Here is a 16,498-nt window from a genome sequence, read left to right on the forward strand (position 1 = left end):
CATACTTTGTGTCTATTGTATAGATACTTTACATAAATCCAATTTATTGATTACCACGGTACATACGTCCAATTAATTATAAACATTTATCAAAAAACAAACAAATATTGTTTTACCTTAAAAAATGTTGTTAACCATATTATTTGAGCTAATACAATGCATAATCAGCAAAATCATGTTGGATCAGGATCTAAACATCATCATCACCATACAGGGTATATCAGACTTTTTGTACCAACTACATATCTACAAGCTATCCGAAAAGCCGGTTGCCAAACAACATTTTTGAGTTCCACCAGTCGTCCAGCTCCAGCCGCTTCTCAAATCTCACCAGCTCCAGCTGCTTATCGTTCAGCTGCAGCTCAAACAAACAAGCACTTAGTTCCGAACTAAGTTTAATAGGATTCAGGAGTAACCAGGTTTCAAAAAATCCCTTTACATAACTATCACGGCATTGCATGCATTGCTAAAAAAGATAGTGCACATATGAAGAAAAGAATATAATTCTAAGGACACGAGAAAAACTAAATTTGGAGATTGGAATATGTTCTGTAGGCCATGTTTCGATTTGCAAACAATTCTTTCCATATATAACTGGAATATATCTATATAACTCATTATCTAGATAAAATTGAGGAGCTTACTTTTAGAACGGAGAAAGTATTTAACTATATGGATTTAAGTTGGAGGAGGAGACGACCCAAATGTCAATTTAAACCGAGGTTTACAATTTAAAAGACAGAATATTTTAAAATTTTGAAGTAGTAGATGTTTGACTGTAGCCGTGTATGGATTCTCTCTATCTTTTCTACATGCGCGCGCTCTCACTCTCGGCCAAGAATACCAACACGCGATCTAAACCGGTCCCACCAATTGAAACAAGGATACGAGTTACCAGAACTGTGTGTCCCAAACCACAACGGAAATAGCCCCACTGCGACACTACCAAGTACCAACGCGAGCTCAACCACGCAAGTAAAATAATGCAAACTGCCAAACTCGATGAGCAGGGCGAGAGCAAACAGTATGGCAAACAATTGGTGGACGCCGATTTGACGTGAGAGGGCCGTGCAACAAGGGCGCGCCTGGGCCGTGCATCGTCCGAGATCGGATGGTGGGGGCGCCTCTCTGTACGTCCGAGTGTGGTTTTGGACTTTGGTGGCGAGACAAGGTACCGCCGGTGGATGCTTTTGACTTGGTTGCCAATGCCGGGCAGGCAATAGGACAGCGTCGCATTGGGACGCCAACATTCTGTTGGCGCGTTGAGCCACCAACCGGCATTATTTCAGGACCATGATGTTGATGCGCGGCTTGTGATGTCGTGGGGCCGCAGAAGAACGCATCTCTATATCTTTCTTAGATCAACTCTAACAGCATGTATAATGGTGATATTTTAGCAATAATACGTAGATAAATGTTTAGTGGAGGAAAGAGAAGGTTTAAAAGGTGTGTCTTCTCTTAATTTTAAGAGATGATCTCTAGCTCAATCTCTTTCACCATATATCTAGGAAGTTCTAGTTAGTAGAGCTAAAACTAAAAATTACCCATTGTATATCATGTTTTATTGTCACATCTAGATTATGTGGCACGTTAAGATAAGATGGATCTTATCAACCATTGCACATGCCCTAACTATGACGAGGGATGAATAAGTGTTTTAAAAAAACGCGGGATCGCTCCAACAAACGTTGTGAACCGCGTGGCACCGAATTTTGTTGGGCGCGGTGGAAAAAACCACTCGGTGCTTTGCAAATTTACGGCACACGAGCCGGCGCGTTGCAAAGTCCAACAGGGCATGCGCTGCAAAAGTCCAACATGGGCGCGGGTCCCAAACTATCATGTTGAAATCTTCCTGCGATCTGCCGCCTTGCACCCACGCCATTCCTCACCGGCGCCTGCCCCTCCCCAGCGGTCCATCTCACCTTCGTAGCTCGCCAGTGGTTTCCCACAGGCACCTCGTCCATTTCCCTTACTCTAGATCCCATGCCATGGAGCGTCGTCGCTGCAAATCCAGTTCTCCGCCGTCATCGTCCCTCAGGGATCCGTCGCCACCGAAGCTCCTTGCAATTGGTTGAAGGTGCGTTGGGCGTTAAATCGACTAGCGTAGGCCCCACCCCTAGTATGGCTGCTTCGATTAGGCCCTGCAACGACCGTCGGCATCGATTCGACTGGTGAGCCTCCATTTCGTTATCATCTTGCACGTCGTCAAGCTCTCGAGCAACCTAAAAGCAGCCGACGACAACCACCATTCACCCAGCTTCGTGCAAGGTCCGCCGACTTGTTTTTGTCCTAAATTAGTTTTTTAGTTGTTGTCCTAAATTAGTTGCTCCCGAGCGACCCATCCTCCACTGCTAGAGGTGGTCACCGACCGAACGTAGCAGTAGGCCCGACTAGCCCCGCCACCGCACTGCAGAGCCACGCCCGCCACCTCCACGCACCTACAAACCCATGGCATCCCGTCCCTTGCCATCCCCGCCGAGAACCCGCGGCCATGTCATTGTTGGACAACCAACGGTCCGAAGTTGAAGGTTCTAGAGCCAGCTCCCGTGCATCGTCCGACCTACATATATCACAATGGGCCCAGATCCGGGCCTATAGGCCCACCAGGAACCTTTGTCCTACACCACAACCGCATCGTTGGATGCTTGTCTCTAACTCCGCTAGCTCCACCAAGTTCCATTGCCCACGCCAGACCGCTGACCTAGCCTGAAGCGTAATCCTAGCGGCACCATCGGAGCCGAACTTCACTCCACGCAAGCCCCCCTCAAGTGGGTAGAGTCAGAGGACTCCCTACCGTGGGGGCTTTGAACATGGACGATGGGGAAGAAAATATGGAGGAGGGGCGGGGGAGGGAGGACACAATGTTGCCTGACTGACTGTCCATGATGCCATCAGCGTTGCCAAGTTCCACCGCTCACGCCAGGCCGCCATCCTGGCTCGAAGCCCAATCCTATCCACACCACCGGACCCAGACATGACCCCGCCAGGTCGTTTCGAATGAGAAATCACACGCTTTGGCCGGTCAAAACCATGGTGCCTCGGGTCCAAACATTTTCTTGGAGACTCGTCCTCAAGGCGTTGCCCACAGGTAAACGTGCATGTAAATTTTGAAAGCATATTGAGCTAGAATGTTTTAGATGTGGAAAACTGGAAGGTGCAATGCATATGTTATTTTTGGGCTCTTTCTCTAAAGCAGCCTTGTACTGAAACAATTGCTTCTTTACATCATAACGCTCCGGACATGATTCAAGCTTTACTCTCCGAATCATCCACAGATTAATCTAGTGAGCTTATCACTTTTGTTTAGTGCTTGTTGAAAGCAAGAAATAACTGCCGCTTTAATAGAAAATATCCTAGGTGTACACAAGTTTTTTCTGCTTGGAATGCTATTTTGTAGGTATCAAATCTTGAAGGCCATCACGTTACTGAAGTTCATGACAGGTCAAAGCAACCTAACACTTCTGAAGCCTTGATATAGATTCCTTCAAATCTTGGAGGAAATTGCACATTCTATCATGTAGCATGGATATTAGAGCAAGAAAACTTGTTGGCTCCTGCATTAGATTCTTCATTCGGATGGAGGACGGCCAATAGCTTCTTCAGCTTTGCATGCTGAAGCTTTTGGTCTTATGTTATCAATTTCTCAACTTACATGAGCCTCATTTCTACATTAACAGTTTAATTCTGGTTTCAGCTGCGATTGCGACAAACATTGTCAACGCTCCAGAAACACAGGGCAATCAGACCTCTTCTAGCTAGCATTCAAGCAAGCAACTCGTTCCAAGCTGACAAGATTTCTCACGCTCACGAGCTCAAATGTAAAAGCCCATCATAAGGCTAGGCTAGGCTAGCAACTAAGAGCATCTCCAGGGCCCTATGGGGTGCGCCGGCAGTTGCTCCCTTCACTTGGGGAGGATTGTCTCACACCGGCGACCCCAAACCGGCACCTCCAATATGATTTTTTGACAAAAAAAATTAAATCTAGCAAATAGGGATAGAAATTTGAATAAAATTTTGGAAGTAGCAATTCAAAGGTTAGCAAACATCCACCCATCAACTCGCCCGTCATCGTCGTCTGATTACAAAAAAAAATAACTTGAGCTTCATGTTAAAATGGATCAAAGGAAGGGTGTGAGTGGCGCCTCTCAGCAGCCCGCTCCTCCTTCGGCATATGCGCCGGCTTCTCCTTCTACGTAACCTTGCATGGATTCACGTGCCCCTTCGCAGACGCCTTCTTCTTAAGAGGCATGCCGGAAACGACGATGGTGACGGCACTCACTGGAAAGGAGGGCGGGAGGGAGGTGGATAGGATGTCGGGAGAAATGAATCAGCGGGCAGGAGGGGGAGGGAATTGGGAGTAGAAGTAATATTTTCGGGCTTGAGATTGCGGCAGGGCTGAGGGCTTCCATCCGACATGGCGTGAGGCGCCGGCGCTCCCATTCGGCACCGCGCGCGAAGGGGCCTGCACGGGGTTGCCGACGATTGTATTAGGCTAAAAAAAATGGCCGACTACTTATTGATGCGTCAGTGTGACCTAAAAAAACACCAAACCTTAAACGCTATTGAGATTGCTATGAGACGTGCCAGTGGAGATGCTCTAAAATTTAGTCCACAACCTTATCAGTTAGGTGCTTATGTTCAGATATAGATCACTGTCCAGGGAAAGACATATTATCTCTATCTAGTGTGAAAGACATGTTCAGATATAGATCACTGTTCAGGATTCACACTACTCTCCGTAAAGTGTGCTTGAGTACGTAGTAAAATCTCGATGTTCAAAAAAAGAAAAATCAAATCGCAAAACAGTTTGTGTAGCTGAACCCCGCTACACATCTAGATTTGTTTGTTAATTCGTGTTTCGTTTGTTCTGGCCGTCCATCAGTTCCCACGCGGGAATGAACATGATGGTTCAAAGGTGACACATCACACATCTAGATTTGTTTTTTCTGCGGGCAAAAGGCCTGGTTTCCTTGCAGCCGTCCGGCCGTTATATTAGGGGCTTCGTCGTGGCCAGGCCAGGCCCGCACGGCCAGTAGCCCTGGTCCCATCCCGATGCTGGGTTCAGCCCATTTACTTCTTCTTTGATGCTCTCTAGCTTTTTTTTAACAATTTTTCGAAAAACCAGTTTTGAACCTGAGCTCGTATGCTTCGGATTGAATAAAAAAATTAAAAATAGAAAATAAATTTAAAAAATTTGAAAGTTTTGTACAATGAATATGAACAAATTATCTATCTACATACCAAAAATCCCTGGGAAAATACATATGTAGTGATCAGTACAAAAAAGACAAATCGGAGTGCTATAAGTAACAAATCTAGATGTTCGAAACATCACTCCAATTTGCCTTTTTTGCACAAACTACTACATATGCCTTTTTTTCGGAGATTTTTTGTATACTTGCTATACAGTTAGAATACTTGTTCATGTTCATTGTACAAAAATTTCACATTTTTTTGAAGTTTGCTATTTTTTGATTTTTTTTATTCAATCAGGAGCATATGAGCTCGGGTTCAGAAATGCCTTGTCTACAAATTTTCAGTTTCTTTATTATTCAACATCAAAGCTACATTGCCTAATATAAGAGGTGGGATAGAAGTTGGGGGATCATCTATCCAACTGGACTAAGAAGAATCTCTAACCATTTTTCCTAACTCATGAGCTACACTGTTGTCTTCCCTAAGTACATGTTTAAACTGATTTTTTTTTATATAAAATCACATACTAGATGGTAACAGTCATCGAAGATCCCAACAACTAGTCCATGACCAATATCCCCATTTTTCACGATTAAGCTAGGGTCTCAACACATCAAAAGCATGATTTTTTCTAGAACTTGTACTTGGTAGCATAGTTGCAACTCAAAATATTAGTGCGTGAGGTTAGGATCCTTGAGGGCATGTCCTACGTAGCTTCTTATCCATGCAAAATCCATGTTGCGGTTCTTAAACAAAATACTACTCCCTCCGTTTCTAGATATAAGCCATATAGTTTTTTGAGAAATTTTTTAGAATAAAAGGTGTATTGTGTTTCACCACTTGCCTAGACATTTTTTAGGTATTTTTTTCCTTTTTTATATCTTATGTGAAGTCCTCTTTTTTCTCTCATGTCAATTATCTAGTGGTAATCCGGCCCAAATCGGGTGTAACTTTTCCTCAATGTGTGTTATTTAATTTGCATGACAAAAGCTATATGGCTTAATGCAATAAATAAAATATTTATTTCTTTATAAGCGTAAGTATAGCAATAGACTTGAGTGCTTTTACTCTTCTCTATTACCCGGTAGTTCCACGGGTGCCATGGCTTGCGTAGATAAATGTGAAATTCATTTCTAAGCAAGAGTTTCTTTTTCATAGGTGTATGAGCATAATGAGTAGAAGGAATTCAAGATTTTATCCGTGAGAAATGAAGGAGGAAGGGGATCTCAACAAGCCATGGATATAATATATAGCCTACGGCTGAGTCTAGAAAGAAGACGGTTTCAAAGCTCGAAGATCATATTTGTGAGGCTGATCCCTAAGTGCAGAGTTTCATGTGACGAACAACGAAACTCCATTTCGTTTACATTTTTTTATATGATGCGAAGACCTCTATTTTCTTATGTCAATTATTTAGTGGTAATCTGGCTCAAACCTAGTGCACCTTTTCCTCGATGTGCATTCTTTAATTTCTGTGCCCGAAACTATATGACTTATATCAAGGAACAGAGGGAGTAACTCATTAGGTAGATAAAGTACGAGATTAATTTTGTCATTGCACAAACTAACTAGCCAAACTACATCTCAATTTTGCTTTTTGACAATGCAAAGTGCCAAACCCTTAGTCTGAATAAATAATTTGTTACCCTGATCCATCGCTGTATTGGACTCTCTTACTGCGGCGAATTTTTTTTAAATAATACACATTTTTTTGTTTATTTCAGAAATAATACTCGGTTTTGAGATATTTCAGAAATAATACACTGTCGGGTTCAGGAAACCCGAAATTTGAAACTCGGGGTAGAGGAACCCAAAATTTCAAAAATCGGGGTAGAGGAACCCGACTAATCCTGTTTCCGCGCGAAAAAGAAGGAATTGGGGTAGAGGAACCCGAAATTTCAGAATTAGGGTAGAGGAACCCGAAATTTCAAAAATCGGGGTAGAGTAACCCGAAATATGTGGGAATCTCGGGGTCGCCTAACCCGATTCACTAATATCGGGTTTCTAAAACCCGATTCTTTCTTTTCCTTTTCTTTTTCCTTTTTCGCCCTCCCGCCAAAAGAATAAGTCGGGTTCCTCTACCCCGATTTTGAAATTTCGGGTTCCTCTACCCCGAGTTTTAAATTTCGGGTTCAACGAACCCGACGGTGTATTATTTCTGAAATATCTCAAAACCGAGTATTATTTCTAAAATAAACAAAAAAAAGTGTATTATTTAAAAAAAATGCGCCTTACTGCGCGTGTATTTTGATCTAACTAGGAACTCCAAATATCTATGACAGTAAGCAATCTAACCACATGCATATAAGGCAATTTGGCTCATAGATATCTAGCAGCCAAATTATGTAGGGATCCAGAAGGAAAATGGCGCAAAACTTTTGAAAAACTTTCTTTTTCTTGTACTAGTAAATTTGCCCGTGCGTTGCGACGGGATATATGCCGAGACAGTGTGCATCGTATAGCAGAAAACTACACTAATAAGATGTACAAATAAAACATATAAAAGGTCTTTATATTTCTGCGCGGTGACCTAGCGTCATGCTAGTTCGGTCAAAATAATAGGTCTTACTAATTCACAACTAAACTATTATCAAGAACTATTTTCGGCCTTTACGACACACTTTTTTCGGCCTTGTGATACTTAGATTCTTGTAAATAGTGGATTCACTTAAATTATTGATGGATTCTTGGCCAATATCGAGAACTCAGGTAAACACGTAAGCCTGCTTTGGTGAATTACTTTGGTTCGCATATGCTATATATAAACTCGACGGTAACAATGTACCAGCAAACAATGGCAACACTGACTCACCTCATTCCCACATCACGCGCATTTTGTCATCCGTCTGCCCTCGGATGTAGACCCAGCTGGTTATCGACATCCACGCTCCATGCCCAACGGAGCCCAGGCTCGACTGTAGACGCCGCCTCCGAAACTCCACCGTTGCGCCATGCCGTGGTTCCAGCTCTCCGCCGGATGCATTGCTACTGATTGCTTTTTATTAAATATTTTTTAGGACATCACTAAAGGTAATCAACAAGTAGTATGTAGCTACTTATGAATTTGATTAGAAAAAGAAGGTGCATCGCGGTACCTAAGATCAGTGAGAGTTTATTTCCATCGATATCTGCACGTTTGGACTGGTGCCCCGCACGGACGTGTGAGTTCATGGGCATTGGTGCCTTGGCGGCCGTTCGGCGCACGCCGTAGCCATCTTGGAGACAGTGCAAGAGTTGAGCGTGTGCATAGCGTCACCCCGTCAGCCGTCGCCCAGATTGCAGTCTCATTTGGCACCGCGGCCGCTCCCGTGGGCCGTGGAATTGGATGAATTTCCCGTTCCCATTGGCGCACGGCGGCTCGGCGTGTGTCTCGTCGTGTAGTTTTGAGGAGCGGATAAGACATCGACCAGAGCGTAGTAGCGGTGCGTCTACGTGGTCTGCAGCTCTCTCGACGCGCTCCCGCGTCCACGGAAGCGGAAGCCCGAGGAAATATGGACAACAGCAACTGAGGAAACACGTTGACGCCATCGTCCGCCATGGAGAGGTCGATGCGCCGTTCACCGCCCCGTCGTAAGTTGCTCATCGATCGATCATCAGACCAGAGTTTTTGCATCCATGGTGGTTTGGTGTAAGCTAACACGGCTGGATCGATTACGCTAACTGCATGGGTAAGGTTCCGGACAAGCGCCGCCGCAGCCCGCAGGCTTCTGCTAAACGTCTCTCCGTTCGTGTTGAAAGCCTTGTGCTGTTGAAAGCCTTGTGCAGCGTGTGGTGTAGCTATTTTACCTCTGCTTCGTCGCCGCGTATTGTACCGTGGCCTTAGGCTTTCGTCTCTTTAGTCGATGATTAATCTATCGATTGAATCCGGCCTCACCTGTACGTATGTATATTTAAGGGCTGGAAACGCTAGCGAGTTCCAGTTCATATGGATCACGAACCAACATGTTGGCGTGATCGACGAGGAAACGACCATACGTGGGGCGATGCGGTTTTGACATACGACGGAAGGACGGACGAAAAAAACATAGACGGAAGGACGGACGAAACGGTTGAAACCACGGAAACCTTATTTTTTTTATTATATTACTAGGAAATATGCCCGCGCGTTGCTGCGGATTGATTTTTAATGAATATTATTTTATGAGAATGAAAATACCGTAGAGAACATTTTAGAATATGTTTTTATTAATTTTCTGGTGTGTAGCACATAAATCTCAAGTCACCTAAATTTCAGATTTGAGAATATGGTTTTGTCAATTGTTAGGTGATTTTGAGGGACTTCTTAATTCTCAGACCATATGTTATCAATCTATAGTTTTCTTTAAAAATTATAGTAACTATCGTATTGATATAAATCAACAATACATACAAAATAATAATTCTTACTGTATAGCGGATAAAAAGTACTCCCTACGATCCATAAAAACTGTCAGGGTCTTAGTTTAAATTTTATATTTTTTTATATTTTTAGGTCATCGAGAATTTAATTGCTGAAAATCATACTTCTGCTGTAATGAACGAGAAGGGATTACTTACTCAAGTGTATATGCATGTGCTTACTTTACGTAGAAGCTTGTTTGAGAAGAACCAAAATCTGAAATCTAGTTTGCAAGCATTAGTGTGCAGATAAAAGAAAGAATGCAATTACAGGATAGAAAGACAGACCGTGCAATTTCAATGCATGTATGTATGGATGTAATAGAACAATTAAGAATTTCTGCAATTGCTCCAAATCTCCAATCGTACTGGCTTTGTATAGATTATTGGGCCGGCGCAGTAGTGTTTTATCTAAGAAAACTCAGTAGTGTATATGCATGTGCTTACTTTACGTAGAAGCTTGTTTGAGAAGGACCAAAATCTGAAATCTAGTTTGCAAGCATTAGTGATTGCTCCAATCGTACTGGCTTTGTATAGATTATGGGAAACGCTGCCTTTCCCCCGGGGGATGGCGCGTTTGTTTCCTCCGTCTCCTACGCGCGACGCGTGGCAGCGCGGTTATAGCGGTGGACTCACCTTATCTCCTTCCCTCCACACAGCCTTCTTCTTTCTCCAGTTTTCTCGTCTATTCCGGTGCTCCTCACACCACCACGGCCACATGCCGCCGCTGTCCCTCCTCCTTGTCCACCCACGAGCGCGCCATAGCTGATAGCTCCTCCTCCGGCCATCACCTCCGTGAGCGCGCCACCCTACTGCCGGCGTCGACCTCCACCCTCTGCGAGCGCGCCGTCCCAAAATCCCTCCCTCTTCACACCGCCGGCCGTTGCTGGCACTCGCACCGCCGGAAGTTGTTGTGTGTCCCGCCGCTGCTGCGAGTCGCGTCGCTCCACCGCGCACATCTCATGAGACGGTCACCACCATGGACAAGCTGCAGACGTGGGCGGTTGGAAGAGGCGTGCTATCTACTATATATGGCTCCGTCCTATGATTCCGTACAGCTTTGCTTTGCTCGCCGCCCTGGGCTCCACTATATATGGCTCTCTTCCATTGGCATGCAATCACAGCACATGTGCAAGTTTATTCCTTCCTCTCATTAAGATGTTCACGGGTCAATTGGAGCACTACTCTGCGTCAAATCTCTCGCTCCTACTTCAAGGCAGCTTGTCGATGTCCAAGAACCTGAGGTATATAAAGCGGCCCAGACTCGGTATATTCCAGCGAGGTGGGACTATTGAATTGGCGTTATTCGTAGTGATGCCCTCACGTGTTTAGCGTAGCCTTTCAATGCTGATCCTTGTGCCTGGCTTCACTGCCCATATGAGCAAATTACAAACATGGCCCATGGCCCATTAACAGAAGCGCACAACGATCGATTTGACGCAGAGCCCAGCAACGCATGTACGTGGCCCAGTATCTGGCATACGCGACGATAGTTTCGATCTATGGACGAACGAAGCTGAAAGTAAGAACCGTTTTTTCATTAACCGGTGGCAATGGATGTAATTTCCATTCAAAATTAGAGGCAATACAAAAACGGACGAAAATTTGTGGGAGAAACCTTCCTTCCTTTATTAGTAGGTAAAGATACTAGCACAAATACCCGTGCGTTGCATCGGAAGAAAAAAAGGATAACACTAATAATCTCAAAGGATAAAAATATCCTAGCCTCCGGGTCCCCGCGACAGATCTAATCACTCACAACTGGGGCAGATCTAATCACTCACAACTGTCATACTGACTTCTATATCCTGTTTTGCCTCCAAAACCCCACTTTTGCTTCGCTGAAACAAAATCGGTCATCAAATAAAATAAACTTGTACCACAAGCATATTAGCTAGCTGAAGAAACTTTGTAATTTAATCGGTGCATAATAACATCAAGGATACGGTTTGCAGGGTAAAAACTACATTTAAATAATTGATCTAACAGAGCGTACCCACTTCGTTGACAATTTCTCTGTGTAGAATAATTCATGAAAATTCTATCTGCAGATAAGCGTTGTACATGTTCTGAGCAAAACAAAACTTTGTATGCTCTAACCACACACAGAAATCAAATTAATCCGTGCTCCGGCATCTGCAGGGATGGGCAATGGGTAAGTTGTGTGTTTCGCGAACAATGTGAGAGCATATCTGAGAGATCAAATCAGTCAAGGCAACATATAAGCATATCTGAGAGATCAAATCAGTCAAGGCAACATATGGAAGAGAATTGAATTAAATATTCGCTGGTCCAGCTCACCTCCACCTCAACAAGTGCCTTCAGATTAACCACCTACAAAGTACGCAGGGCACACAATTCAACCAAAGCAGCAGATTTTACATACGTACTCCCTCCGGTCGGATTTAATCGACGCGGAGGGAGACCTGCTCATGCATGTTGTTAGTGGGTAGCTGGTCCAGAGGTAGTAGATCACAATAACAATTCAGTTTAGATTTAGAGGCAGAAGGGGATTAAGCCACCACACTCTCGTTCCTCACCTGCGCCTACTTCATCTTGCAGCACTAAAAAGACACTAAACAGGAATTCACTCGTGAAGGCCCGGATGGGATGTCGATGCTGTGAGAGACGCTCATGCTGCCGTCGCAGTGGCATCGCGCCGGATGTAGCAACATCAGGAGGTCACGAACATGCTTTTAGAGACGCTCATGCTGCCGTCGCAGCGGCGTCGCGCCGGATGTAGCAACATCAGGCGTCTTGTCTCGTGTGGCACCAGGCGTGAGATGCAAAGATGCTTTTGTGTGGATGGCCGAGTAGATGGCCGCAGCCCGCAGCTGCCGGGGCGTTGTGGGTTCTGGACTGGAGCACACGCCGACGCACCTCCGCACCAATGCGCTGCGCGAGGTAGCCGGACGGGTGGGATCGGGCCGTTGTCAGCGTTGACGATGCCGCCTCTTACGACGCCAAATCTGCCGGCAAGAGACGCTTCGTGATGGTCATCTCCAACGAAGGCATCAACAGATGCGGGAAGGCCAGAGCGCGATCAAGATGCGCCAGCGGCGCCCACCGAGATGAAGAAACCCTAACAAAAGTTGATTGATTTCTGCTGATCGAGCTCCTTTTTTTTTGAGGGGTTGCTGATCGAGCTCCTGGATCGGAGTATATATGAGCGCGAGCATTAGTACGTGGGCTCATGTAAATGCTTTAAGCTTCCAGCGCTGAACCGTAGGCTGGCAATATCAACTGTTGTTGGGCCGATGGGCCACGCGACGCCACGAAGGAGACCGACCAAGTAGGGAATCGAATCAACCAGCGATGAATCATTGGAACGAACCACGCGCTGTATTCACTTGTCGGTGGCATTTGCCGTAATTTAGACCGAAAATTATGGGCAATTCAAAAACGGACGAAAATAATGGGGAGAAACCTTACTTCCTTTGTTAGTAGGTATAGATATATATATATTAGGTATAGATAAGGATGTTCGTAGGCCTTTTTCATATAATATATGGCCTTAGGCCTTTTTGCAAAAAATGAAGGTCTCCACCGGTACCCGCTCCATGGCAGAAGGCCTGCAAGCCTCGCCGAGCTCCCAACATGCATTGATGCAAGAGGTATCAACTGTGGCCTGCGGGTTACCTCAAAAAAAAAAAAAAAAAAAAACTGTGGCCTGCGGGCACGCAACTACGTACGCAAGGACTGGATGAAGTAATTAAGGGTTTCCTCCCAAGAAAAGCAAAACCAAGGGAAATTCAGCACTCAATCTACAGAAAACATACTTTCATCTCCAAGCAGATTGTCACACGGACGACGATGGAGTACTAAGATCTGAGCACGGGTATACATAGGCGCCAGAGTGTTCAGTCTGTTACTGCATTTGCTTTGGTTTGATAATTTTGGTGTAACGATGCGTACCCTTTCGGGCCATCGGTTGCATGTTATATATGTAGGGAAAAACCCCCTACGTGGCAGTACAAAGAGGATACGTATATGGTCGGAGTACTACTCCGTACACGTACACGTATGTAAAGCACATACACTAACATCCCCCTTAATCTAAAGCTCGGGAGAGATTTAGATTACGCTTGAATTCTTACAAACCTTTTTCTGGAAGTGCTTTGGTAAACCCATCAGCAACCTGGTCCTTGGTAGAAATAAACTTGATAGTAAGGCGATTTTTAGCAACACGTTCACGAACAAAGTGATAGTCAATCTCAATGTGTTTAGTGCGAGCATGGAACACTGGATTAGCAGACAGAAAAGTGGCACCCAAGTTGTCACACCATAAGCAGGGCTTCTCATAGAGACGAACCCCAAGCTCACGAAGAAGAGCCTCCACCCAGATCAGCTCGGTGGTAGCATTAGCTAAAGCTTTATATTCTGCCTCGGTACTAGATCTGGACACAGTGGCTTGTTTGCGAGCATGCCAAGAGACCAAATTTGGACCAATAAAAATAGCAAACCCTCATGTAGAGCGTCGATCATCAGTACAACCAGCCCAGTCAGCATCTGAAAATGCACTGAGAAGTGTGGAGGAGGACTGGCGAAAAGTAATACCAAGACTGACAGTGTCCTTAACATAACGTAGTATACGCTTAACTGCGGTCCAGTGAGCAGTGGTAGGAACATGCAAGTATTGACAAACTTTGTTGACAGAGAAAGCCAAATCTGGGCGTGTGAGTGTAAGATACTAAAGAGCACCAACAATGCTTCGGTACTGAGAACTGTCATCAGGACCAAGAGGAGTACCTTCATGCAGAGATAATGACTCGGATGAAGAGAGTGGTGTGGGGGCAGGTTTACACCCAACCATACCAACCTTGGCGACCAGATCATGTGCATACTTCTCTTGAGTGAGTAAAAGAGCATCATGAGTGCGCGTGACCTCAATACCAAGAAAGAAGTGAAGAGGTCCCAAATCCTTAATAGCAAAGTGAGCATTGAGATCCTTAAGAAGTGTAGAGACTGCATGATCAGAAGAACTGGTGACAATAATACCATCAACATAGATGAGAACAAAAATAGTGACATCAGCTCGGGTGTAGAGGAACAAAGAGGTGTCAGCCTTTGAAGGTATGAAACCAAAATCCTGGAGTTTTGTAGTCAAACGAGAATACCAGGCTCGAGGGGCTTGTTTCAAACCGTAGAGAGCTTTATCAAGACGACATATGTAGTTAGGAGCATTGGGATGTGCAAAACCAGGAGGCTGCTTCATGTATACTTCCTCTTCCAGAACACCATGAAGAAACGCGTTCTTGACATCTAGCTGCCGGAGACACCAATTGCGAGACACAGCAATAGACAGAACAATCCTGATAGTAGCTATTTTAACAACATGACTAAAAGTATCTTCATAGTCAATGCCATACCGTTGCTTGAAACCCTTTGCAACCAAACGAGCCTTGTAGCGATCAATGGTACCATCAGCTCGGCGTTTGATACGATAAACCCACTTGCAATCAATGACATTCTTATTTTCACTGGGAGGAACAAGAGTCCATGTTTTGTTCATCATGAGGGCATCATATTCATCTTGCATAGCAGCACGCCAATGAGAATCAGCAAGGGCATCAGGCAAATTGCGAGGTTCACCTGTAGAAGCAAGCATACCATAGAGCACAGTACCGTCTCTGAAGGCGAGTACGCGGTCCAGGATGCGGAGAAGATGGTGCAGCAGGAGGCACCACAGCGTGACCGGGCGCAGCTGATCCAGGGGGAGCATCGGCAGTGGCGGGGGCAGGCCGAAAGGCAGCGCCACGCGGCTGTTCCAGATTGGCGCGCGCGGGCTCCAGGGCGGGCGCTGGCCGCACAGGCGGCGACACGGAGCCGTGGCGGGGCGAGGCGCGCGGCGTGTCGGACGCGGAAGACGAGGACGGCACGAAAGGCGAGGGCGGGGCGGGAGAATCCTCCTCGCTGTCAGCGCTGGCGGGAGAAGAATGTTCTCCAGAATCTGCCTCGGATCCGGCGCCCAGTTCGTCATTTTCTGCAGTTTCTGCAGCACTTGTTTGAGGAGTAGGAGCATCATTTTGCAAGGAATTTTCAGCAGCATCTGTAGGGTCCTGTAGAGCAACAGACAAAGGAACAGTAACAGGCACAATAGGAGCCAAGTGATCATCAATATTTTGGGCACTCTCATTAGGTGTGGTTGTAGGAAGAAGGAGAATTTCACGTTTGAGGAGGGCACCGGCGTTAGGATGCAAGGTGGCGAAAGGAAAAACGTTTTCATCGAAGACAACATCACGAGAAATATAAACGCGACCAGTGGAGACATCCAAACACTTAACACCCTTGTGGAGAGGACTGTAGCCAAGAAAAACACAGCGCGTGGAACGGAAAGCTAGCTTGCGTGTGTTGTAGGGGCGAAGATTTGGCCAACAAGCACAGCCAAAAGTGTGAAGTGTAGGGATTCGTAGCATAGAAAATAAAAAATTTCCTACCGCGAGAACGCAATCCAAACCAAGATGCAATCTAGAAGATGGGAGCAACGAGGAGATGAACGAGACTAATCCTTGAAGATTTCCAAAGCCTACAAGAGGAGGCTCTCGTTGCTGCGGTAGACGATCACTTGCCGCTTTCAAAAGCACGTAGAAGATCTTGACGGTGCCACAATCGGGCAGCACCTCCGTACTCGGTCACACGTTCGGTGTTGATGACGACGTCCTTCTCCCCGTTCCAACGGGCAGCGGAAGTAGTAGATCCTCCTCGGAATCCCGGTAACACGATGGCGTGGTGTCGGTGGTGGTGGAGATCTCCGACAGAGCTTCGCCTAAGCTATGTGGGAGAGAGAGGTAGGAGGGAACCGCTAGGGTTTGGGAGAGGGGGCGCCGGCTAGGGCAGCCTTGAGGGGGTGCGGCCATGGTGGTGTTGATGTGGCCGGCCAGCCCCTCTCCTCCCCTCTTTATATAGGTGGAAGCCCCAAGGTTTA

At 45.7% G+C, this 16,498-nt stretch overlaps 1 protein-coding gene across 1 annotated transcript in view; it reads right to left on the reverse strand.

Annotated features, from left to right (window-relative positions):
- Positions 1 to 253: 253 nt before the first annotated feature.
- LOC139835461 (uncharacterized) overlaps positions 254 to 16,498 on the reverse strand; it is an 88,037-nt gene continuing 71,792 nt past the window's right edge. The window contains exons 4-8 of the mRNA XM_071825314.1: positions 15,269 to 15,632; positions 14,943 to 15,165; positions 14,393 to 14,555; positions 11,875 to 11,907; positions 254 to 355 (exon numbers count right to left, since the gene is read on the reverse strand). Coding sequence (XP_071681415.1) covers positions 254 to 355; positions 11,875 to 11,907; positions 14,393 to 14,555; positions 14,943 to 15,165; positions 15,269 to 15,632 — 885 coding nt within the window. The remainder of the gene's footprint in view (positions 356 to 11,874; positions 11,908 to 14,392; positions 14,556 to 14,942; positions 15,166 to 15,268; positions 15,633 to 16,498) is intronic.

This window comes from Lolium perenne, chromosome 2 (assembly GCF_019359855.2).
Source record: "Lolium perenne isolate Kyuss_39 chromosome 2, Kyuss_2.0, whole genome shotgun sequence".
Taxonomy (NCBI): domain Eukaryota; kingdom Viridiplantae; phylum Streptophyta; class Magnoliopsida; order Poales; family Poaceae; genus Lolium; species Lolium perenne.